This window comes from Castor canadensis, chromosome 8 (genome assembly GCF_047511655.1).
Source record: "Castor canadensis chromosome 8, mCasCan1.hap1v2, whole genome shotgun sequence".
Taxonomy (NCBI): Eukaryota; Metazoa; Chordata; class Mammalia; order Rodentia; family Castoridae; genus Castor; species Castor canadensis.
The window spans coordinates 98,602,172-98,627,670 of NC_133393.1; the positions used below are offsets into that span (position 1 = coordinate 98,602,172).

Consider the following 25,499-nt stretch of genomic DNA (forward strand, 5'->3'; position numbering starts at 1 on the left):
TCCTGCAAGAGTTGCTCCTGCCCACTTCCATCCCAGCTTCAGGAGGCAAAAAATAACTTGATCTACTTTTGAATGCTCATAGTCCAAAATAGGAGTTTGTCTTCCCTCAAACTGGGGTCCTGGTGTGTGTGTTTTGGAAGTGTAGAGTGCACCTTTGGATGTAAAAGAAGGGTCTAGCCAGACCCTCGTGACACTCCTCCCTCAAAATAGGACCTGGACACTACATCCAGGGGTGCATGCAGCTGCGTTTGAAAGATGACTGGGTCTTCGGTGCGTGTGGCTGGACTGACTGAGGGGGAAATGAAAAGTGTGCTCCTTATCTGGAGAAAGGATTTTGATGGGGGTGGAAGATGCCCTTAAATAAGGGGAATGGAAGCCCTGTTGATGCTCTTTCTTAGGCAGGAGACTGGCCCTCATCAGTCCCCTCATCCCTTTCAGGAGGTGGAGCCTGAAGAGGGAAAAACAGAGTGTGGGGGTGGGATGTAGTGAGTGAGTTGGAGGGAGAGGAGGGGAGAGAAGGTTATCTCCGAGCGTTAAGGGCGGGGGAAGAAGGCTAGGAGAGAGGCCAAGCCCCACCTTTCGGTGGTCTAGGTCCTGCGGATCGCCCCCTGCAAGGAGGCCCCGCCCCCGCTGCTCCGTCGCGCCCCGCCCAGGCCCGCAGCGCGGCTGCAGCGCAAGGGGCGGAGAGGCAGAGCGCGCAGAGAGGACCAGACGCCCAGGTCGCCCGCATCCCGGTGCTGCAGGAGACCCAGCGCGCGCCCCGGCCCTGCTTCGCCGCCTGCGCCCGGGCGTCCCAGCTGCTTTCTCGGCCCCAGCGACCGAGCACCTGTCCTTCACCTCGGCCTCAGCGGAGCGCTGCCTCCCGTTCGGAGCACACACTACCCCCTGCAGCCGAAGTGCCCAGCACCGCGCCCGCGACCACCATGGCGGAGACCAACAACGAATGCAGCATCAAGGTGCTTTGCCGATTTCGGCCCCTGAACCAGGCCGAGATTCTGCGGGGGGACAAGTTCATCCCCATTTTCCAAGGGGATGACAGCGTCGTTATTGGGGTGAGTGCTGCCCTGGGAGGGAATTCAGGGAAGGGTGGGAGGCTAAATCTCCCCCGCTGAGACTTGGTCCCCCGTTTGTCACTCTGTTCCCTCTCCTCGCCACTCATCCTCCATCCTCTTCTTTCCCCGCAGCCCCTCCTTCTTTCCCCTGCATCAGGATGGCTGGGTGTGGCCTGGCCCGGACAGCAGCCAAGTCTCTGCAGAATGGGAGGGGGCTCCTTCCCCTCCATCAGGAGCCCCATCCCCTCCTTTGCTGCTCTCTGCAGCATCCCCACCCCTCAGAGCCAGTCCTGTATTTTTCTGATGTGTTCCTTCTCCCCCAGAGAAAGCGCATTTTTCCTTTGTTATTCACTCAGAGCTGTACCCCCACCTTCCAGAAAGGGAGGGGAAGGCTAGTGGATGGGCTAGATGGGAGGTGGGCAGTCCAGGGTCTCTATGGAGGTATGAATGGGAGTGGGCTCTAGAAGCACACTGTCCATCATCCCCTGAAGTAGTGACAGCCTGGACTTGGAGATGGGGGTGATACAGGTCTGATAAAGGGTTTTCTGGAGAAGAAATACATTGATGCCACACCCAGTTTAGGGGGAGCCTCTGGAAATCCTAAAGACATGTCTGCCTTTCCATTCCAAATACAATAGGAAAAGGATTTTAGGCTTTCTCCCCCACCCCTAAGTAAAAATACCCAAACCCTGATATAGTAATACGTACTTGCTTATTCATCCTTTCTCTTGGTGATCCAATAAAAAGTAGCAGTGTACCTCTATCTCACCATGGCAGCCCCTACCCAAGGAGGAGATCTTAAGAAAGAAGATAGTTATGTGTTCTTGTTACTCTCTGTGTGATATTTAATCCTCAAAATAACACTCTGAGGTAGTATTTATATTTCCCTTTTACAGATGAGGAGATTGAGGCCCAAAGACGTTAAATGACTTTCTCAAGGTCATGCTGAGAATCCATAGATCCGTTCAATTTGCAGATCTGAACTCAAATCTGTGGCACACACCTTTTCCTTTGTATTCCATTGTCTCTCCAGATTTCTTTATCTCTGATGGCCCAAATGGGAATTTCTAAGGCCTCACCCACTCTACCTTTGCTGGATTGGTAGGGAACTTTAGGCTGTGTGTGGGGTGAAAGGATCTGGGGTGAAGTCCTATAGGGCTTGAAAGGTGCTGAGCCAGGAAATTGTCACCAGTTTGAGAAGGGAGGGGCATATATCAGGGCAATCCTCAAGGTCAGGGGTGCTTCTTAATGTATCTTTGGTCCACAGTGTTTGGCACAAACATCAGAAACATGCTTGTTAAAGGAATAAAGGAAAGGAAGGGGTGTGTGTGCAGGATCTTGGGCCTTCTGAGTCAGTGAAAACTGGACTTTTTGTTAACATGTCTTAGGGAGAGCCTGAAAGTGGGTGTTTTTGCCTTGTATGTGTGTTTATGTATGTGTGAGTGTGTGTGTGTTTGCCACAGGAGAGGACCTCTGTTTGCTTTGTCTTAGGAACCTCAGACCTTACAGTCTGGCCAGGCTAAAAGAAAGCCTTGGTCAACCCTGGGGGACCCCTTTCTGGGTAACCTGGACAGCAGGCTTTAGCTATGGGGAGTTAGACTTGAGACATAAAGCTGAGCAACAGGAGGGGGTGGTCATGGGGAACAAATCCACAGGGGATTTCTTTAAGGCTAATTTGCTTGTTCCAGAAGGTTCATCCAGTAAATATGAGCCAGCTCCTTTAGGCTCTCTGTGCCATCCTGATGTGTGGGGTGGGTTAGGGAGTGATAATTGGGAGGCATTGAGGTATTCATCTGTCCAGTCAGTTCAGCTAAGCAGGAGAGATACTGGGAGAGGGAGGAGAGGACCCCTGCCATTCAGACTCTGTCTCAGCTCCACAGCTGTTCTGCCTGATATTTGTAGGGCTATACCTTTGTCTCACTCTGTATCTTCCTTCCTCCAGACCCACCTGTCAATCTCTCAGTCAAGATAATACTTATAGGGGGCCATTTTGTCTCAGGCAACATTCTTGGAGCTTGCCTTCCTATTCAATCGTCATTCAGTCCAGTGAGTGCTACAGGAGGTATGATTTTGAGGAGCTCCTTGAGGGTCCCAGTGAGAGAATGACATCTTCTACCCCTTTTTTTCTAGCTCTCTTTGGGGGCCAGTGTGTGGGGAACTGTCTGAGCATCAGTGGAGGAAGCTGCTTCAGGATATCTGGGAAGGCGAGGGAAGAGCCAAGAGGATGATCTCTCCAGAGCCAGCAGCCCTGCTCCCTCTTCTTCCTCTCTGTAGCACTGTAGCTTGCTAGGTATTCAGAGGTGCTTAGCTCCTGGGCTTCTATCTGTTTGTATAGGGTTGGACAATAAGCTGGAGAGACAACTTTGTGCGCCTTGTTTGTCCCCCACTTCTCTGACTTCTACCAAAGATCTGGGGGATGGGAGTAGATAAGTGGCCTGAGTCACAGTAGAAGGGTGTCTGGGTCACTGTCTGTGTATAGAATATGTCTTGTGTTGTTCTTAGTACACTTACAACTCAGTGTGGCTTTTCTCCTGATCCCATTCAATTGTCTCTCTGCCTTTGTCTTTCTTAGCTGTGTCCTAGTGTTTGCTGTCTAGGCTGCTGCATCTGTGCCAGATGTGGGAGGGATGGCAGTGAGGAAGCACATGAACACACACACATTCCCCTTCCTTTGTTCAAGTGTCCAAAGCTATCTCTTTCAGGTCTCCCAAAAAGTTAAGTAGATTCTGTTTATTTATTTTGTGGTACTGGAGATCAAACTCAATCAGGGCCTCTGCACTTGCTAGGCAAGTGCTGTACCACTCTAGCCATGCCCTCAGTCCTTGTTTTATTTATTTATTTTTAAATTAATTAATTAACTTATTTATTTTGGTGATATGTGGGTTTGAACTCAGGGACTCATACTTGCTAAGCAAGCATTCTACCACTTGAGAGCCACGCCCCAGCCCCCCTTGTTTTTTTATTTTTTATTGTTATTTATTTATTTTTTGTACTAGAGTTTGAATTCAGGACCTCTTGCATGGTAGGCAGGCACTCTACCACTTGAGCCACTCTGCCAGTCATTTTTTTTGTGTTGGGTATTTTTGAGATAGGGTCTCACGAACTATTTTCCCAGGCTGGCTTCAAACTTCCATCCTCCTGATCTCTGCCACCTAAGTAGCTAGGATTATAGGCATGAGCCACTGGTGCCCTGCCCCTTGTTTTATTTTTTGAGACAAGGTCTTACTAAGTGTCTCAGACTGGCCTGGAACTTGTAATACTCCCATCTCAGCCTTGAGTACTAGAGGTACAGACATTCACCACCATGCCCAGCTTTGGGATTCTTTGATATCTGAAGGAAGAAGCAGGGTTCTGCTTAGCTTTAGGGGAAATCTCATAAAAGAAAATAGAGAAGGAAGGTAATACTTACTGTGACCAGTGTCACTCCAGCATTACCATGGCAACAATCCCCAGGAGGGTCACCATGGAAATCAATCCTGGTGCTTGAAGTTCGGGCTCTACCAAGTGCTTTACTGAAGGTTGAGCAGGTCTTTGGGTCCCTGATCTTAGGCTCCCCATTAACTTTCGTCAGCACACATGATGAAAAACTACAGCATGGTTCTGGGACCTTTTTTGCACAAATGGACAAGTTGATGACCACGATGCTTAGGTTAAAGGAGAACACAGACTCTGAAGTGAGTCTTTTCCTCTGGAAGAGGCTAGGAGGAGTGCTGAGCCTATGGGCTGGGAGAGAGCTGTCTCAAGGGCATCCCTAAAAGGTGAAGAGACTCCTGGTGTATTTCTAGTGGAACAGGTCTTTCAGTATCTGGCACTGTGCCAACTGGCCATGTGTTCTGTTACCTGGAGGTAGGGAGGGTAAGGGAGGGCCTCTGAAAGGATGTGAGGGAGAATTGCATACTTCTGAAAACGGGATTGGGGTTGGACAATGGAAGGGATGAAAGGCTTTAGTTATATATGAAAACACTTGGAGATATGCATTACAGGGGGAGCACATGGGGCAGGGGAAGGAAAAGCCAAGGTAAGGATTGGAGGCTGGGTTGACATTGCAGTTCTTTGATCACTCTGAATGTGTGCCTGAAATTAGATTGTATTAGTATAAAACTGGGCTGTACCGTTTCTCAGCTATGTTACTGTGGGCAAGCTGTCTGACTTCTCTGAGCCTCAGTTTCATCATGTATAAAATGGGAATAATAAGCCGGGTGCCTATGGCTCATGCCTGTAATTCCTAGTTACTTGGGAGCCTGATATGGGGAGGATTGTGGTTTGAGGCCAGCTTGGGCAAATAGTATGCAAGATCCATCTCCAAAAATAACCAGAGCAAAATAGAATGGAGATGTGGTGCCACTTTTTTTTTTTTTTTGCAGTACTGGGATTTGAACTCAGGGCCAACCCCTTGAGTCAGTCCACCAGCCCTTTTCTTATGTTAGGTGTTTTCTTGATAGGGTCTCTTGAACTACTTGCCAGGACTGGCTTTGAACCACGATCCTCCTGATCTCTGCCTCCTGATTAGCTAGGATTACAGGTGTGAGCCACTGGTGCCCTCTTTGCAAGTGTGAAGACCTGAGTTCAAACTTTAGTATCACCAAAAAAAAAAATCAATTCACAAGGGGTTGGGGATATAAACTCAGTGGTAGAATGCTGCCCTAACATTTCCAAGGCTCTGCAAAATATAAAATAAAATAAAAATAAAATGGGAATAATAACCTACCTCCTAGGATTATTATAAGCGTTAAATGAGATAATGAGTATGAACTGCTTAGCACAGTGACAGATACACAATAAACTCTTTTTTTTGGTGGTGGTACTGGGGTTTGAACTCAGTGCCTCATGCTTGCTAAGCAGGTGTTCTATCACTCAAGCCACTCTGCCAGCCCTTTTTTTGTTTTGGGTATTTTGAAGATCGGGTCTAATGAATTATTTGCCTGGGACTGGCTTTGAACCTCCATTCTCCTGATCTCTGCCTCCTGTGTAGCTAAGATTACAGGTTTGACCCACTGGCACCTAGCCCAATAAACTCTTGATAAGAGTTAGATATTAACCCAGTATGGTAGCACACACCCTCTAATCCCAGCACTGGGGACTCAGAGGCAGTAGAATCAGAAATTTCAGGCCAGCCTGGGCTATATAGTGACACCTTGTCTCAAAACAAAAACAAAAACAAAAGATCTGAATGGGGTGGCACACACCTGTAGTCCCAGCACTTGGGAGACTGAGGCAGGAGGATCATAAATTCCATGTCAGTCTGGATTATGTAGGGAGACCCTGTCTCTGGAGAAAAAAAAAGTTTCATCCTATCTCCCCAGAAGCTGAAAATTGGGCAGTGGAAAACACTGACACTTCCTGATTGTTTCATACAATTTCCACGTCTCTAGTATCTTCATGCTTTCTTCTTCATCAATGTTTGTGTTTATTCAACAAATACTTATGAAGTGACTATAGGCCAGAGACTCTAATTTGGTGTTGGGGATTTTAGAGGGAATTCTTGCCTTCAAGAAACTTTGGATCTAGGTGGTAACCTGTAACTCTTGGAGGGACCTGGCAAAGGTAGGGGAGTGAGCCATCAGAAATAGCCTTTGCTTGCTATGTGTACACTCCCACATCTTCTGATAATGAATCCCTCACAATACACCATTACAGTTTGAGTCAGAGTAATCATGTATAGTGAGAAATGTAAATAATGGTGGTGTTTTCTCATATGAATAGTCAGGAGGCAGAAAAAGTAGAAAACTACTGGTCTAGTGGTTCTCGTGAAAAGATAAAACAAAATTAATTCATCCTGAGACTAATCCATAGAAAATTAAAAGAAATTTATACTTTTTGTTTTTTTGACAGTATTGGGGTTTGAATTCAGGGCCTCATGCTTGCTAGGCAGGCATTCTACCGCTTGAGCCACTCTGCCAGCATAGCCCTGAAATTATACTTTAACAGGAATAAAAGTCTTATTTAAGATAAAGAAGTAAAGAGGACCCAGCCAAGAATAGGGAAATAGGTATCAATTATTTCCAGAACCCCTGAAATCATAACGCATCACATGGCTTTCCCTGTTCACAAGACTATTAAATGTGTCCATTTTTAGCTCTTGAATATCTATTTTTAAGTAAGAAATTAATTTTATTTATTTATTTGTTTATTTATTTAGATGGAACTGGCGTTTGAACTCAGGGACTCCTTGGGAGGCTGGCACTCTACCACTTGAGCCACTCCACTACCCCTCTTTTTTTTTTTTTTTTGCAGTACTGGCATTTGAACTACATCTTGAGGCACTCCACCAGCCATTTTTTTTTTGTGATGGATCTTTTTCAAGATAGAGTCTCTTTGATCCTCCCGATCTCTGTCTCCTGAGTAGCTAGGATTACAAGCATGAGCCACCGGTCCCTCTCTCACCCCTCTTGAATATCTTTTATCCTCATAGGTCTGAGAACCCCACCCTTCTTCCCTCTCTGCTCCATTCCTTCTTCCTAGCCTATGCTAAGGAAAAAGGGTCCCTCCAGCCCAAATTGGCTTCAGCATTTGGAGAGCGCTCTCCATTTTAATTCTTCCACAGAGCTTTTTAAAATCCTACGAGGACTGGGAATGTTTGAGTGAGAGTCTGTGTGGATGTGGGTGTGTTGGTACCCATGTTCCCAGGAGGGGGAAGGGAGGGGCCAGGTTGGCTTGAGAGTTATATTTACTCTCCTTTGGCTGAGCGCCTGCTTCTTGAAGCATGGGTAGAGATCATTGGTAGAAAAGAGATAGAGTCATTGGCCTTACATAGACATGTTTTGTTTACTTCTGTTTCTCGGCCACTGAGTGGGAGAAGCATTGAGGTGCATTACAATTGAAGAATTAGGGTGGATTTTTCTTTAATAACATTAAAAATGACATAAGCGTAACACATGCATTTTAACTGCTGACAAAGTTAAAGACAAAGAAAAGCAGATAAAAGAAACTAAAAATCATCTAAAATCTTACCATCCTGAAAAAAAGCAATAGTAGTAATTTGATATATTTGTTTGCAGTGGTTTTTCCTTATGTCTCTCTCTCTCTCTCTCTCTATATATATATATATATATATTTATATGCATTAATGTCAAGAAAATTGAATTATAAGGTATATTTATATATTTTAGAGGGCACTGGGGATTAAGCCAGTGTCTTGCACATGTTAAGCACTATTACTGAGCTACAGCCCCAGCCCTATGGAATTTTATTGATTATTTTACAATTCTTAATTGAGTTTTGAACATATTTTACATGCACACATGGCCATATTCAAGTGATAGGAAAAGGCATACGATGAAAAGTAATCCTCCTCCTTACCCCACTTCCCTAGCCACCTACTTCTCCTTTCAAAAGGTAATTGTTATTTCCAGTTTCTGTAGACCCTTCCAAAAAATATGCTCTACATTTATATGCAAATATATAGATATTTGCATGCTTTTTTTTTACACAAATGGTAACATATACATACTGTTCTGTGCCTTGTTTTTTAAACTTACCATTGAGTCTTGGAGATCTTTCCATATCAGCACATAAAGATCCATTTCATCCTTTTTAATAACTATAAGTTGTTGTTGGGATATGTGTAGTTTATTGAACTAGGGCATTTAGGATTGTTCTAAGCACTTGCTTTTACAAACACTGAATGATGTGTTTATGTGTCTGTGTGAGTTTCATATGTGTAGTGTGTTCATATGATAAGTTTTTAAAAGTGGACATCACAAAGTGTGCATGTAGAAATGTTAAGACTTATTTCCAAAATGCCTGTCATAGGGTTGCCCTAGTTCTACATACACTCACCACCAGTGTGTGCAAATGTTAATGTACTCACACTCTTACTAGTGTAGTACATTGTCAAACTGTTTTACTTTGGTTACTTTGATAGTTAAAAACAGTATTTCAAAGTTTTGATATACATTTTGCATTAACAGTGAGGTTGGGCAAGGATTCATGTGTTTAGGAATCATTATATAGCCAGGTGCTAGTGGCTCACGCCTGTAATTCTAGCTACTTGGGAGGCAGAGATCAGGAGGACCATGGTTCAAAGCCAGACCGGGGAAATAGTTCACAAGATTCTCTATCCAACACAAAAAGGGGCTGGCAGAGTAGCTCAAGTTGTTAGAGTGCCTGCCTAGGAAGTGTGCAGCCCTGAGTTCAAACCCCAGTCCACAAGAAAAATCTTTTTGAGACAAGGTCTCATTAGGTAGTCCAGGCTGGCCTTGAACTTACAATCTTCCTATCTCAGCCTTCCAAGTGAGGTTACAGGGGTGCACTGTGATACCTAGCAACATGATCTAATTTAATCAGATCAGGTTAACTAGTCTCCTAAATGCTACTCTTTTAAGTTGTTTTTAATTTCTCAATATTGTAAGCAGTATGATAATAAATATTCTTATAGGTAAATCTTCACCCATGTGTATGATTTCTGGGCCAGTGGATATGTAAGGTTTTTTCCTTCCCTTAAATAACTCTCTTATAAGACTTTTAATCTTGCATTTCTGAACTTTGTACCCATAAAAATTATATGGATACTCTCCTACTAGAAAAGAATGAGAGTGCAGATTTCCTTGGACCTCATTTACACTGGGTATTACAACTGAAATTTTGTTTTCCAGTTTGATAAGTGGAAAAATATACCACTAGAAGAGAATTTAAAAAGACAAAAAGTATACAAAGAAAAAAAGATGACACTGTTTTAGTTCATTTTCTTGGAAAATGTTGAAGTCTTTATGTTTATTGAGCATCTGTATTTATTATGCTGCTGTGAGTACCTAACTCTTGTCCATTTTTTTCTATTTAGCTTTTGCCTTTATGTTATTAATTTGTGATTTCTTTATGTAATACAATATTAATCTCTGTTTTAAAGACTAAATTTTCTTATTTAAAAATTGTGTTTTTAAAGCCAGGTGTGGTGGTACATATCTTTAATCTCAGCTACTCAGGAGACAGAGGCAAGAGGATTGCAAGTTCAAAGTCAGCTCAGGCAAAGCTAGTGGTGAGACACTGCCTCAAAAAACGAAACAAAACAAAACACTAAATAAAATAATCATTCAGCCTAGAGCTGGGGGCTCATGCCTATAATTCGGGCTACTCAGGAGGCAGAGATTGGGAGGACTTCTGTTCCAACCCAGCCCAGACAAATAGTTCATGAGACCCTATCTTGGCGGGGGGGAAAAAAAAAGCACAAAAACAGGGCTGGAGGAGTGGAGGAATGGCTCAAGTGTTAGAGTGCCTGCCTAGCAAGCATGAGACCCTGAGTTCAAGCCACAGGACTGAAAAAAAATTTAGTTCAAACTCCAGTCCCCCCCGCCCCAATTATGTCTTTTCATTTTAGATGAGCTTTATTAAATCTAAGTCAAAAATAAAGCATGCTGGGTGCCAGTGGCTCATGCCAGTAATCCTAGCAACTTGGGAGGCTGAGATCAGGATGTTCGAGGTTCTTAGACAACGCCAGCAAATAGTTCTAAAACCCTATCTCTAAAATAACCAGAGCAAAATAGACTGGAGGTGTGGCTCAAGTGGTAGAGTACCTCCTTTGCAAGCACAAGGCCCTAAACTCAAACCCTATTCCCACCAAAAAAACCCTAAAACCATACTTTCCAAAGACAGCCACTGTCAACATGTTTTTCTATGCAGGTATACATAGTGTATATGGGTACAGATGTATAGATGTGTGTGTGTATTTATGGAAGTAAAATATCCTTCACATACTTTTTGCATTATTATTTTTGTTTCATACTATTTTTTTAAAAAAGATGCTTTCTTGTTTATTAGCATTTTGTGTTCACTTTGTCCTGTTGTTACATGTTCTGTTACATCATCTATTTTATATTTTTAATTTTAAAGCAATGTATTATCATTATAAGGCATTTAAATATCACAGATAAAGTGTGGAAAGTGTAAATTCTTGCCATTCTGCTGTCCAGTGATAACTGTGGATTCTTGGCCAGTAACAGTTCAGTTTATAGTCTTCCATATCCTAAGACTTGTTCTATCCTTTCTTTAAAAAGTTTAATCACCACTATTCCTTTTTTCTTTGTGGTGCTAGCGATTGAACTTGAGGCCTGCTAGGTAAGCACTCTCCCACTGAGCTATATCCCTAGCCCTATTACATATATTTTTTGTTTTTTCAGTTAATAATTGATCTTGGACATGTCAATATATATATAAACCAACATCATTTACTTTAATGAAGTTGTAACCAACCTCTTCTTTTCTTTCTTTCTTTTTTTTCCTTTTAATCTGTGCTGGGTATTAAACCCAGGGCCCAGGCCTTGTGTATGCTAAGCACACTATCACTGAGCCGCACTCCAGTTTCTTCTTGATGAATGTTTGAATTTCTTCTGTTTTTTTCCTTTATACAAATCATTGCAGTGAACATCCTTCTATATCCTCTTTAAGCACTTCAGTAAGCGTTTTGTGAAATGCAGTCCTAGCTAGCACTAGAATTCTGGTACAGTGGATAAAGCCTATAGACATTTAAGAATTAACGAAATGTTATCATTCGCTGGTAAATGGATGGAATTGGAGAACATCATTCTGAGTGAGGTTAGCCTGGCCCAAAAGACCAAAAATCATATGTTCTCCCTCATATGTGGACATTAGATCAAGGGCAAACACAACAAGGGGATTGGACTATGAGCACATGATAAAAACGAGAGCACACAAGGGAGGGGTGAGGATAGGTAAGACACCTAAAAAACTAGCTAGCATTTGTTGCCCTTAATGCAGAGAAACTAAAGCAGATACCTTAAAGCAACTGAGGCCAATAGGAAAAGGGGACCAGGAACTAGAGAAAAGGTTAGATCAAAAAGAATTAACCTAGAAGGTAACACCCACGCACAGGAAATCAATGTGAGTCAATGCCCTGTATAGCTATCCTTATCTCAACCAGCAAAACCCCTTGTTCCTTCCTATTATTGCTTATACTCTCTCTACAACAAAATTAGAGATAAGGGCAAAATAGTTTCTGCTGGGTATTGAGTGGGGGGAGCGGGAGGGGGTAGAGTGGGTGGTAAGGGAGGGGGTGGGGGCAGGGGGGAGAAATGAACCAATCCTTGTATGCACATATGAATAATAAAAGAAAAATGAAAAAAAAAAAAAGAATTTAATAGAACAAGTCTCCAGAAAGGTTCTGTTTACAGCACTCCCTTCATTATAGGGCTTTTCCAACTTCTTTCCCTTTGTGCTTTTGTGGATTTTGTTTCTTAGACTTTATTCTTTTCTTTCTTTCCTTCCTTCCTTCTTTGCATCCCTCCCTTCTTTCCTCCCTTCCTTCCTTTCTCCCTCCTTCCTTCCCTCCTTCATCTCATCTCTTCTCTTCCCTCCTTTCACCTCTTCTCTCTCTTCTCTTCCCTTTTCTTTTTTTGGTATTGGGGATTGGACCCAGAGCCTTGGACATGCTAGGCACAGACTCTACCACTAGGCTGTATCTCTCAAGCCCCAGCTGTTTCTTGGACTTTAGAGGTTTCACTACAGAGATCAAATAAGTATTTTAGACTGATTTTTTTTTCAAGAAGCCAGACTTAAATTTTGTTAATACTTTAAAAATAACATTTACTAGTTTTTTTCTTTATGCTAAGAAAAATAAGGAATAAAATAAGCAAATTGCCAGGTGCCTGTGGCTCATATCTGTAATTCTAGTTACTTGGGAGGCTGAGATTGGTTGTGGTTCAAGGCCAACTCGGGGAAATAGTTTGTGAGACACCCCCTCAACCCCCAAATAACCAGAGCAAAATGGATTGGAGGTGTGGCTCAAGCGCTAGAGTGCCTGCTTTGCAAGTGTGAAGCCCTGAGTTCAAACCCTAGTCCCACCAAAGAAAACTAAAAAATAAAACTAAAAAATGAAATAAAAATAAAAAATAAAAAGAATAAAACAAATGGTGGTGGTGCATGCCTTTATAGGCACTTGAGAGGCTGAAGTTGGAGAGTCATGAGTTCCAGGCCAGTCTAAGCTACAAAGAAAACAAATGAATGCACTGTTGTCTTATCTTCTCTGATATTAAAACATGCAAACTGTTTAATGATGTTTTTATATCATTAAAAACATAAACAATTCAAGCTATACAATAAAAAAGGAAAGCCTCCTCTCTCCCAGTTTCTGTCTCTAAACTAACCACTGTCAACACTTTTGTATAGTTCCTTCTAGAAAAAAATTGTGAGTATATTGATACAATATTATAGATCCATGCATTCAGCCACCTATCTGCTCTAGCCAAGTTTTATGACCTCCCTTAATTTGTTAAAACTTACCTCACAAACTTAGCTATGGGTAGATTTGGAGTCACTTGGGCAAAAGTGGACTCTGTAGTAAAATAATTTGACAAGTAAGTCATACTTCTGGGTTTTTGTTGTTGTTGTACTGGGGTTTTAACTCAGGGCTTTCTACTTACTAGGCAGGTGCTCTATCACTTGAGTTACACATCCAACCCTTTTTCTTTGGTTATTTTTGAGATAGGGTCTTGTTTTTTGCTCAGGCTGGCCTGGACTGTGATCTTCTATTTTAGGTTTCCTGGGATGACAGGTGTGTGCCACCACATCTAGTTTTTTCTGTTGAGATGGGGTCTTGCAAACCTTTTTGTCCAGGCTGTCCTTAATCTGTGATTCTCCCAATGTCAACCTCCCAAGTAGCTGGGATGATCAGCACCACCACCAGCTATTGGTTGAGATGCGGTCTCATGAACTTTTTTGTCCCAACTTGCCTTGAATTGTGATCTTCCCAAACTCAGCCTCCAAATTAGCTAGGATTACAGACTTGAACAACTGGTGCCTGTCTTTTTTTTTTTCTCTGCAGTACTGGAGATTGAACCCAGGGTCTCTAGCATGCTTGGCAGGCACGCTACAACTTGAGTCACTCCCCTGTCTCTTTTGTGGTGGGTTTTTGGGTTTTTTGTACTTTTTGTTCCTTTTTTTTTTTCTTCTATTTTGAAATAGGGTCCCCCTAACTTTTGCTTGGGCTGGTATTGAACTCATAATCCTTCTGCCTCCACCTCCCAAGTAGCTGGCATTATAGGTGTTTACCACCCCACACCTGGCTAAGTCTTTATAATGATAGTAGGAAAACACAACTGAGAAACTTGTCACTTACGAGAGTGAGCAAACATATTCTTACTTAATTTTAGCAGAGAACAGACTTTTATTATGATTAGATGTCAAGTGTATTCTTTGGTTAGTTTCCTGAGCTTTAAATATTTTGTATCTTTAACTTTGTTATCAAGACACGTGATTTTCAGCATATTACCTGAGTTAAGTAAAATACTTTGGGGTCTGAAGGATTTACTGCACAGTCTTGTGGGTTCTTGTGTTTTGTCTTGTTTTGTTTTTCTGTGCTTAGACTTGAACCCAGGGCCTCATGCAAGCTAGGCAAGTGTTCTTTCACTAAGCTACATTCCTTTAAAGGGAGACTCATATATCTGATTTCATATATTTCTTTCCAAAGAGAGAACTAGAGTTAGTGTTTCTACAACGGTTCTCAGTGTGTGTATGTTTCATTTACACTAATGGGAAGACTACTGTGTCACCAATTTTTGGTATCTTTCACTTAACAAATCTTGAAGAACTTTCCATATCAAGACATGTGGATCTATTGAGGAAGACATTTTTAATGAATTGTTCTTCACTTTGGACTTTTCTTTTGTCTTTTCCATTTGTTTTCCCAGAGAGGGGTTTGGGCATGGTGGATGTGAAATCATCACACCAAGATTAGGACCTCCTCAACATAGTGTCACTGTGTGATGCCTCTCAGTGACACTTACCTCACAAGTACTTCTCCTGGTATCAGTACTAAACTACTTCTCTCTCTAGGTTTTTTCATTTCTCCAATTTTCCCATGAATTAGGAGGATTGCAGAATGGGGTGCCTTTCAGGTTGATGGAAGGATATGTGATATTTCTTCTCCTTCCCACTCTTGCTGCTGATGTCTGATGTCATTTATTTCCACTCAAGGGGAAGCCATATGTCTTCGACCGTGTATTCCCCCCAAACACGACTCAGGAGCAAGTTTACCATGCATGTGCCATGCAGATCGTCAAAGGTAATGGATGTGTTTTTAGAATTGATTTTCCCAGCCTCTCGATCCCCTGCCCCACTTATATCCATCAGTGATCTTTCTCCACCATCTTTTCCAGATGTCCTTGCTGGCTACAATGGCACAATTTTTGCTTATGGACAGACATCCTCAGGGAAAACACATACCATGGAGGTGAGGGCTCTGACTGTGGAGGCAAGGATATAGGGGTGTCAAGGGGGGATGATCTGGGAATCAGGGGTGGCCTGATTCTGAGGCAGATGAGTACAGCAGATGAACGGAGGAGCAACTTATTGGGAAAGTTCAGTGGAATCCCTTCAAGTTCTGTTGCCTCCTTCCCACATTCCAGTTGTCTTCTTTTGATCTGGAACAGCAACAGCAATTAAAATTATCTCCATATCCATAGTGGTGACTGTCTCCTAATTTAGGATGCTCTTCTTGTCACCTTTTTTTTTTTTTTTTGGTTGTGGTGGTGATGGTATTGGGGGTTTGAACTGAAGGCCTCGCACTTGCTAGGCCTACCACTTGAGTCACTCTGCCAGCCCTTCCTGTCACCTCTTACCTTTGTGTTCCCCTACATACCTCTGAGTTGTTTCCTTTCTGAGCTTCAGCCTCATGCTGAAATGCCTTCATTCTACAGGGAAAGCTACATGACCCTCAGCTGATGGGAATCATTCCTCGAATTGCCCGAGACATCTTCAACCACATCTACTCCATGGATGAGAACCTTGAGTTCCACATCAAGGTGATTAAGACATGACAACTGGGCATCCTTAGATGGGGACTGGGAAGGGAAGGTCTAGAATGAACCCCCTGAAGATCCTGAGTTCCCCAGCTTTATCCTTCTCTGGTTACCTCAGTTTTTCTTCTCCACCAAGATGTTCTCTTGGGTCCTTTCCCAGCTATCACCACGTCTTGATCAGGTCACATTAGTTTGCGATTCCTGTGTTAGACTTAAGATAAACCATCTTCATATCATACTCCTTTCTTCCTAACTAGGTTTCTTACTTTGAGATTTACCTGGACAAAATTCGTGACCTCCTAGATGGTGAGTGTATTTAGCCCTAGATGGGTAAAGGTGTGCGAGGAGGGTGAGGAAAGAAAGATCATCTTAAAAAGAAAAAAAAAAAAAGATCATCTTTCTCTGAGGATTAGGTACTGGTTAGTACATTCCCTCACACCCGACTTTCTTGGCTCTACTCACCAAGAATTCCTATCCAGGTACAGTGGTACACACCTGTAATCCAAGCTACTCAGGAGGCTGAGGTGGGAGGATCACAAGTTCGAGGCCATTCTGAGTTACATAGAGAAACCCTGTCTCAAAATAAAAAAATAAAAAAGAACTGGGTATGTAGCTCATTACCTAGCATGTATGAGGCTCTGGGTTCAATTCCCAGTACTGAAAAAAAAAAAGAATTTCCCAACACTGGAAGAGTCAGAAGATGAGTTTAGAGACCCGAGAAGAGCCTGCACCCTACAGCTAGAGTCCAGAGAAGAGGAGGAGGAACTGAGCCTTCAATGACAACATGGAGTTTGTGCTTCACCTGGAGATCCTCCTCCTTTGAGCATAAATGCAGGATGTGGAGGGGTGGGATGGGAGCACTGGCCTTGCTCATCCTGCCTTGTCTTGATTCAGTGACCAAGACAAACCTGTCTGTGCATGAGGACAAGAATCGGGTGCCATTCGTCAAGGTGAGAGTGGGGCAGACACCAGTGTAGAGCCAGGGAGTGGATAGTGGATGAGAGGGAGGAGGATGGGTCAGTGACCCAGAAGTTGATGGATGAGATGTGCCAAGAGGCTGGGAAGAGCCTGGGGGGCTTGGGAGGTCACTTGGGCGTTATGCAGGCTATTTAATTTTCAGATCAAAGTTTATGGGTCACGGTCCATTTGCCCCTTGCAGGGTTGTACTGAGCGATTCGTGTCCAGCCCAGAGGAGATTTTGGATGTGATTGATGAGGGAAAATCAAATCGTCATGTGGCTGTCACCAGTAAGTGGGGATATAAGAGACTTGTGAGTCTGGAGGGCTGCCTGCCTCTCTTTTGTGTCCTCCTGGGGGCAAGTGAGCAAGGGAGGACTGTGTCCACCAGAAGAAGGACCTCTCCTTGCCTGTGAAGCCTGCTGCCCAGGAAGATGAGGTGGCAGACCTGGTGCTGGAGGGTCCTTTTCTCTTGGTGGGTAAGAATCGCAGCCAATAGTCAACTGTGGCTGAGGGCTGCAGTTCCAAGGGGGTTGGCCCAGGTCCTGTCTCTCCCCTCCTCCTGCAGACATGAATGAGCATAGCTCTCGAAGCCACAGCATATTCCTTATCAACATCAAGCAGGAGAACATGGAGACTGAGCAGAAGCTGAGTGGAAAGCTGTATCTTGTGGACCTGGCAGGGAGTGAGAAGGTTGGGGATCCTGTGGGGTAGGGTGGGTGGGTGAAGAAAGAAGCCTTGGAGGAGGTTGATTTGTTTTTAATTGAAAATCTTAAAAATTCACGTAACTAAAAAGTTCACCATTTTAAAGTGTACAGGCCAGTGCATTTGGTATGTTCTCAAGGTTGGACAACCATTACCACCGTTCAGCTCTGGAACCTTTTCATCACCTATTAACAGTCACTTCTCATTCTTCCTGCTACCCATTTTTTGGCAACCACTAATCTACTTCCTGACTATGGATTTACCTATCTTGAACATTTTGTATAAATGGAATTATGTAATATGGGGGTGGGGAGTGGCCTTTGGCAAGAGAGTTAGGAGAATAGAAAAAAGGCCTCACTGATAATAGCCAAGCATCTCTTACTTTGTTTGCTTCCCTATTTATTCCCCTTTTTTGGGGCTGGGCCCCCTTTCGTGGAAAAGAGGAGGTGACAGCCTTTGCAGCTAATCATGACACCCTGGTCCCTTAATGTTCTATCAGGTCAGCAAGACTGGAGCAGAGGGAGCTGTGCTGGATGAGGCAAAGAATATCAACAAGTCACTGTCAGCCCTGGGGAATGTGATCTCTGCACTGGCTGAGGGCACAGTAAGTATTCTCTAGGTCTCCTTCATCCCTCAAACCCCACCCCATCTCTCCACCTTCTAACATTCCCTCTAACTGTGTCCCAATTCACGGATTGCTCAGTCCCTAGTCGGTACCACTATCCTTTCTGTGTCCCTTTTGAATTTATTTTTCTGAATCACTGTCTTTCTCTTGCCCCAGAAAAGCTACGTTCCATATCGTGACAGCAAAATGACACGGATTCTCCAGGACTCTCTGGGAGGGAACTGCAGGACAACCATGTTCATCTGCTGCTCACCATCCAGTTACAATGATGCAGAAACCAAGTCCACGCTGATGTTTGGGCAGAGGTCAGTGACAGAGTCCCCAGTGAGATCCCTGGGGCCTGACTCCCACTCAGCCCCTGTGGCTCTTTCCCCTCAGTGTCACCCAAGTCTAATGCAGGTCTTGTCTCTTTGTCCTCTTCTCTTCACCCAGGGCAAAGACTATTAAGAACACTGCTTCAGTGAATCTGGAGTTGACTGCTGAGCAGTGGAAGAAGAAATATGAGAAGGAGAAGGAGAAGACCAAGGCTCAGAAGGAGACAATTGCAAAACTGGAGGCTGAGCTGAGTCGGTGGCGCAATGGTTAGAGAGGGATCCTTTGGGAACAAGAGATGGTAGGAGGTGGTGGCTTAGGGACAGCCCTGTCTTGGTGTGTTTAAGGCCAGGCCAGTCTCCAGAAAGAAGGGACTGTGTTTCTGGATGGGTGCAGTGGAGCAGTCGTGATGGGAAGGAAAAGAGGGTCTGACTACCCACTGTGATCCCCCAAAGGGTGGAGGGTCCACTTGGATGAGAGCGGCCCACTGAGGAGTGAGGGAAGAAGGACTTGTATATACAACCTTCTCTTCTTCATCCTTCCCCTCATTCTACCCCTTTGCCAGGAGAGAATGTGCCTGAGACCGAGCGCCTGGCTGGAGAGGATGAGACACTGGGAGCTGAGGTCTGTGAGGAGACCCCTGTGAATGACAACTCATCCATTGTGGTGCGCATCGCACCAGAGGAGCGGCAGAAATATGAGGAGGAGATCCGCCGCCTCTATAAACAGCTTGACGACAAGGTAAGGGCGTCTGGGCAGGGCGCAGTGGGATAGGAGGTGAGAGGTTACAAAAGTTAGCTTGTACCACCTTTTTCTACTTTTTTGGGGAGATAGGAGGCAGCACTGGGGTTTGAACTCAGGTCCTCATGCTTTCTAGGCAGGCATACTTACTGCTTGAGCTGCTCCACAGCCCATGTACTATCTTTTCCTGATTATCTCTCACCCTACCATTCCGTTAACATTTTGCTTTTCTTTGTGCCTATACCAGGCACTTAGGTTACTGTATATGTAATTTTACATTTAATTTTTTCTTTTAGCATTACGAGCAATTTTTTATTTCACTAACAATTTTTTATAAAAGTGTTTTTAACTGATGGCTGCTTCAGGGTCCATTTCTCCAAATACATTTAACCATTTATGTATTTACAGGGCTTAGTTTGTGTGTGTGTGTGTGGTACTGGGGTTTGAACTCAGTGCCTTGCACTTGCTAGGTAAGTACTTTATCACCTGACCATGCCTCCAGCCCAACTTGTTTGTTTTTGTTTTGTTTGAGACAGAGTCTCATTGTGTAACTCAGGCTGGCCTGGAAGTCAAGATTCTCTCACCTTAGCCTCTTGTGTGCTGAGATTATAGGCATGTACTATAACTCCTAGCTACAGGGCTTGTTTTTTTGTTTTTGTTATTTATCTTTGTCTCTTATACCTAAGATTTTTTCTTTTAAATGACTTAGTTAGAATGGATTGCTAGAGTGGGATTTCTAGGTTAAAGATATGAACATGTCAAGGCTTTTGCTGTGTCAAGGTTATACCAACTTCCTGCAAAAAATTTTTTTTAAGTGAGCGCTGTCAGGGAGGGAAAAAGACTTCTTTGTAGCATATGAGTTTTCTGACTTAAAGCCTACACTGTCTGGATTTTCAGTGGGATCCTACCTCTCTCCCTGGCCCCAGAACTCTAAACTGGAAAAAATAGCTTCTCTTACGATCTCCCCCTTGCCTTCAACAGGATGACGAGATCAACCAGCAGAGCCAACTCATCGAAAAGCTCAAGCAGCAAATGCTGGACCAGGAGGAGGTAATGGGAGAGAGGGAGATGCCAACAAAAAGGGGTTTGTGTTCATCCCTGCCAGGCAAATAAAAGGCTTCTTTAAAATCAGATGCAGAGGGGGCATTCTGGCTAGAGGTGTAGCTTTGGTAGAGTGCTTACCTAGCAAGCACAAGGCCATGAGTTCAAATCCTCGTACCTCCAAAAGAAAAAAAAAGAAGGGGCATTCTGTTTAGGGGCTATTCACCCACAAAAACTGTTGAAATCTGGGAACTTCACTGGGGCTGTTCTTAAAACTTAGATGGTGGAGTTCAGGTACTTCCACATTCTGTTTCCCTATTTTTGTGAAGCCTAAATCCCACATCCTCTTGACTCTTGCTTGACAGTAGGGAAGGGCTCAACTCCCCCAGACCCAAAGGCCATGGAAGTGGTCACTGACAGCATGCTCCCTCACATGCCCGTCCTCTCCTTTGAAGCTGCTGGTGTCCACTCGAGGAGACAACGAGAAGGTTCAGCGGGAGCTGAGCCACCTGCAGTCAGAGAATGACGCTGCAAAGGATGAGGTGAAGGAAGTGCTGCAGGCCCTGGAGGAGCTGGCAGTGAACTATGACCAGAAGTCCCAGGAGGTGGAGGAGAAGAGCCAGCAGAACCAGCTTCTGGTGGATGAGCTGTCCCAGAAGGTGGTGAGTGGCTGGTGGCCCAAGGGCTCCCTGACCTCAGAAGACCTTCCATGTCCAATGGCACCTCAGCTTCTTTCCAGTGCTATCTGGTGTTGGCACCTCTGCACTGCTGTTTAGTGTGTCATGACACCTTCCCCTGCCCTGCTGCTGCACTTTGCTGTCCTGGCCCTTCTCTCTTCCAGAGGCTTCTGTCTGGGCTGGGGAGGGGAACAGGAGGATGGTGACGGGAATGACCTGAGGGACTGTCTCCAGGCCACCATGCTGTCCCTGGAGTCTGAGTTGCAGCGGCTCCAGGAGGTCAGTGGACACCAGCGAAAACGAATCGCTGAGGTGCTGAATGGGCTAATGAAGGACCTGAGTGAGTTCAGCGTCATCGTGGGCAACGGGGAGATTAAGCTGGTGAGTGGGGAGAGACAGCAGTCTTGTGCAGGTCATTTTTGCTCTGGGCACTGGAGTGGGGGAAGGTGAAACAATCCAGGCCCTCTGGGTTACTGAGAAAGGTAGCCCAAAGAGCCACAGAGCCAAAGAGCCTTCAGAAGGCCAGGAATGGTGGTACACACCTGTAATCCAAGCACTCGGAAGGTTGAGTAGGAGGATTGGAGGTTCAAGAACAACCTGGACTACATCGGGAGACTCAGCCTCAAAAAAAAAAAAAAAGAAACGTGTTCAGACTTAGAAAAACAAGTAGAGGTTTGCATAGGCTTAACAGAGAAGACACATTCTAAAGGGTATGAATAAAGAAGTGACAGAAATGTGCCTATGGCAGGACCTAGAGGTAGGGCACAAGGTTAAGAATGACATGCAAATCTGTGCATGTAAGAATAACTTTATTTGGGTGTTAGGCAGATCCAATTTATCTACAAAAGAAAATCAAGTGGTGTGCATGTGTAGTCCCAGCTATTCAGGAGACTGAGGCAAGAGAATCGGCTTGAGCCCAAGATTTTAAGACCAACCTGTGCAACATAGTGAAACCCCATCTCAAAAAGCAAGAGTTAGGGCTAGGTGCTGGTGACTCATGCCTGTAATCCTAGCTACTCAGGGGACAGAGATCAGGAGGATCATGGTTCGAAGCCAGCCCAGGCAAAATAGTTTGTGAGACCCTATCTTGAAAAAAACCATCAAAAAAAAGGGCTGGTGGAGTGGCTCAAGATGCAGGCCCTGAGTTCAAATCCAGTACCACAAAAAAGCAAGAGTTAGCCAGGCATGGTAGTGAACACCTTTAATCCTAGCTATTCATGAGGCTATGGCAGGATGATTGAGGATTTAAGGCTAGCCTGGGCACAATTAGCTATATGACCCTATTTCAAAAAAACAAAAAACAAAAAAATGGGCTGAGGGCATGGTTCAAGTGGTAGAGCACTTGCCTAACCTAGTACAAGGCCCTACATTCAGTTCCCAATAATGCAAATTAAATGAATGAAAGCAAAAAATCATACTTGGGAGACTGAGGCAAGGGGAGAGGCCAGCTTGGTCTACATAGCAACTGTCTCAAAAAAAAAAAAAAGTCATTGCTTTTTGTTTTTTCTTTTTTGTGGTACTGGGGTTTAAACTCAGAGCCTACACCTTGAGCCCTCAACCAGCCCTTTTTTGTGATGGCTTTTTTCGAGATAGGGTCTCATGAACTATTTGCCCAGGCTGACTTTGACCCTTGCTTCTCCTGATCTCTGCCTCCTGCATAGCTAGGATTACAGGCGTGAGCCACCAGCACCTGGCAGTCATACTGCTTTTTATGGCAAAAGAGGAGGACTGTTGGAATTGGATCTTTCCATACAGATAGTAATGTGAAATGCCAGTTGGTAGCCAGCTGATTAAGATTATTCAGACATGCCAGTTCCACTTGAGTCCCTGTGCATGTGGGGGTGTGTGGCAAAGGCAGAGGGCAGCAGAGAGTGGTGAAGGCTTCTCTACTGCAGAGAAGCAGCTCTCCCTCTTCTGCCCATCCTTAGCCAGTGGAGATCAGCGGGGCCATCGAGGAGGAGTTCACCGTAGCCAGGCTCTACATCAGCAAAATCAAATCAGAAGTCAAGTCTGTGGTCAAGCGGTGCCGGCAGCTGGAGAACCTCCAGGTGGAATGTCATCGCAAGATGGAGGTGACTGGGCGTGAGCTCTCATCCTGCCAGCTCCTCATCTCGCAGGTGAGTACCTGAGGTTGAGAGCCTTTGGGTGCTCTGGGAGGCTACTCTATGGTATGGATAAAATTCCTAATACCCACTCCTAGGTCAGTGTCCTTGAGCCAATAGAAATTAGGGACAGAAGAGTTGGGGCATCAGCACAAATACTCCAGAGTAAAAAAGTGAAACTGGGGGTGGGGAGAAGAGAAATGCGTTCTTTGCTGAGAGTGTACAGGAAGTCTTCATGGGAATAGTCCAAGCCCTGTATCCTCATGGAAGGGACAGCAGGAGGGGAGGGCCTGGGAGAGAAGCTGGAGCTTATAGAGTTGGGTCTTTTGTTCCATTCATCTCTGTCTCACCAACTTTTCTGCACCAGCATGAGGCTAAGATCCGCTCGCTTACGGAATACATGCAAAGTGTGGAGCTGAAGAAGCGGCACCTGGAAGAGTCCTATGATTCTCTAAGTGATGAACTGGCCAAGCTCCAAGCCCAGGGTGAGACTTTCTTAGACCTTCATTGCAGATATCCTGGGATCTGAGATCCTAGAGGGGACAGGGAGGGAAAGTCACAGACATCAGAAGAAACCACCCGATGGCCCCTCATCCAAAGCATCAGTCTGAATCATGGGTGCCCGCTCATGTGCTATTTAGTCAGGCATTTGCAGCTTATTTTATATGAACCACAAACCCACCATTCTTCTCTGGTCCTGCTGTGTTAAATTGAACTGTCCTGATCCAGAAGAACATCACTGTGACTCATCCCTATTCTGCCTGGAGCTCTGGTCACAACATGAGGTTCTTTCTGAAGGAGGGAGGCTTGATTAAGCTGTCTTCCTCTTAGAAACTGTGCATGAAGTAGCCCTGAAGGACAAGGAACCTGATACACAGGATGCAGATGAAGTGAAGGTGAGTGTGAAGGTGTGGGGGCAACCAAGGCCTGGCAGGGTAACGGCTGTGCTGGCCCTCACAGACTGTGTGTCTGGGAGTCTGGCTCTGAGCTTGGGGTGGGATTGTTTGCAGAAGGCTCTGGAGCTGCAGATGGAGAGTCACCGAGAGGCCCATCACCGGCAGTTGGCTCGACTCCGGGATGAGATCAATGAGAAACAGAAGATTATTGATGAGCTCAAAGAGTAAGAGCCCTTGAGGGTGGTTCCAGTCTCCACCAGGTCCTCTCACCTCGTTGTACCCACTCAGTTGATCCTTATGGATCTTTAACTCCCTTCTACAATGACACAATGTTGAGCCCAGTTTCGGGAGTCACGAAGAGTAAGATATAGCCCTATCCTTGTGACTCTTCTAGAGAGCTGAAAGTTCTTTACTGTCATGGAAATGGTGGTTTGTGCATGCTCGTGATATCTGAAGGTAGATATATCAGTTCTACCTGCACTCACTCATGCAAGAAGAAGGCAAGTGTTTGAGAGACTGGTTTCCCTTCCTACTCACTAGCATCTTTTTCTCTCCAATGCTCCTGACCTTCTGTAGTTTGAACCAGAAGCTCCAGTTAGAGCTGGAGAAGCTTCAAGCTGACTATGAGAAGCTGAAGAATGAAGAGCATGAGAAGAGTGCCAAGCTTCAGGAGCTGACGTGAGTGACAGATTTGCCAATAGGCACTGCCAATAGGCTCAGATTTGCCACAGTGACGTGATTACAGAGGCAGGACATGTGTGTAGCCATGATGTGGAGACTCACTGGAGAGCAATGTGATGTGGTGGGGAAGGGAAAAAGGGGGAGATCATCAGAAATGACTGCTACTGAGCATTGGCTGACATGACTGGAAAGAGGCTTGTGATATTCTGTTAAGTGTAAAATGCAGATTCTTAGATAGTATGAATGGTATGTGTCCATGAAAATTTGTACATGAATATATATGCATAGACAAAGCAGTCTGCAAAGATGGGCACCTGGTGGTTTGATCTATAGGTAGTAGAATCATGGGCCTTTAAAAAAATTCTTTCCTAATTCTTTCACAGTAAACATAAGTAACTCATATAATAAATAATGGAAAACAAAGACATCAGGAATAGAAGAGGAGGGAGAAGAAGGAGCGTACTGGGGGATTTTCTGTTTCCCTCCTTCACCTTATCTCTCTTGCTGCAGATTTCTGTACGAGCGACATGAGCAGTCCAAGCAGGACCTCAAGGGTCTGGAGGAGACAGTTGTGAGTGGATTTCTTCTTTATGTTAACAGGGTGGGAGGGGGCTTCATATCTCCCATACCACCTCCTCCCTACCCACCGATTTCTTCCTAAACCCCTTTGTCCTGCCCTTTTGCAATTAGTGTATAGTGTAATCAGGATACATATTTTCCTAAAGGATGAGTGACTCACTGGACTATATGAACTGAAGGTTTCAATAATTTTGGAGGGAGAAGTTAGAGCTGGTATCTGGCTATCCTCAATTTTTCATCATTCTTTCCAGGCCCGGGAACTCCAGACCCTCCACAACCTTCGCAAGCTGTTCGTTCAAGACGTCACAACTCGAGTCAAGAAAGTGAGTTCTATCCTGGGGTCTTACCCATCTCATACTGTCCTCCTCTCCTCAGGTTTCTCCAG

At 44.6% G+C, this 25,499-nt stretch overlaps 1 protein-coding gene across 2 annotated transcripts in view; it reads left to right on the forward strand.

The window, feature by feature from the left end:
• Nucleotides 1-675: 675 nt before the first annotated feature.
• Kif5a (kinesin family member 5A) overlaps nt 676-25,499 on the forward strand; it is a 32,947-nt gene continuing 8,123 nt past the window's right edge. For both annotated transcript variants that reach the window (XM_074083742.1, XM_020163325.2), the window contains exons 1-22: nt 676-1,052; nt 14,976-15,063; nt 15,158-15,231; nt 15,698-15,802; nt 16,057-16,105; nt 16,694-16,749; nt 16,959-17,046; nt 17,324-17,448; nt 17,960-18,064; nt 18,242-18,390; nt 18,518-18,666; nt 18,963-19,138; nt 20,120-20,188; nt 20,635-20,841; nt 21,091-21,237; nt 22,785-22,973; nt 23,326-23,443; nt 23,790-23,854; nt 23,969-24,078; nt 24,431-24,532; nt 25,046-25,106; nt 25,366-25,437. In XM_074083742.1, coding sequence (XP_073939843.1) covers nt 924-1,052; nt 14,976-15,063; nt 15,158-15,231; nt 15,698-15,802; nt 16,057-16,105; nt 16,694-16,749; nt 16,959-17,046; nt 17,324-17,448; nt 17,960-18,064; nt 18,242-18,390; nt 18,518-18,666; nt 18,963-19,138; nt 20,120-20,188; nt 20,635-20,841; nt 21,091-21,237; nt 22,785-22,973; nt 23,326-23,443; nt 23,790-23,854; nt 23,969-24,078; nt 24,431-24,532; nt 25,046-25,106; nt 25,366-25,437 — 2,433 coding nt within the window. In that variant the 5' untranslated portion in view covers nt 676-923. The remainder of the gene's footprint in view (nt 1,053-14,975; nt 15,064-15,157; nt 15,232-15,697; nt 15,803-16,056; nt 16,106-16,693; nt 16,750-16,958; nt 17,047-17,323; nt 17,449-17,959; nt 18,065-18,241; nt 18,391-18,517; nt 18,667-18,962; nt 19,139-20,119; nt 20,189-20,634; nt 20,842-21,090; nt 21,238-22,784; nt 22,974-23,325; nt 23,444-23,789; nt 23,855-23,968; nt 24,079-24,430; nt 24,533-25,045; nt 25,107-25,365; nt 25,438-25,499) is intronic.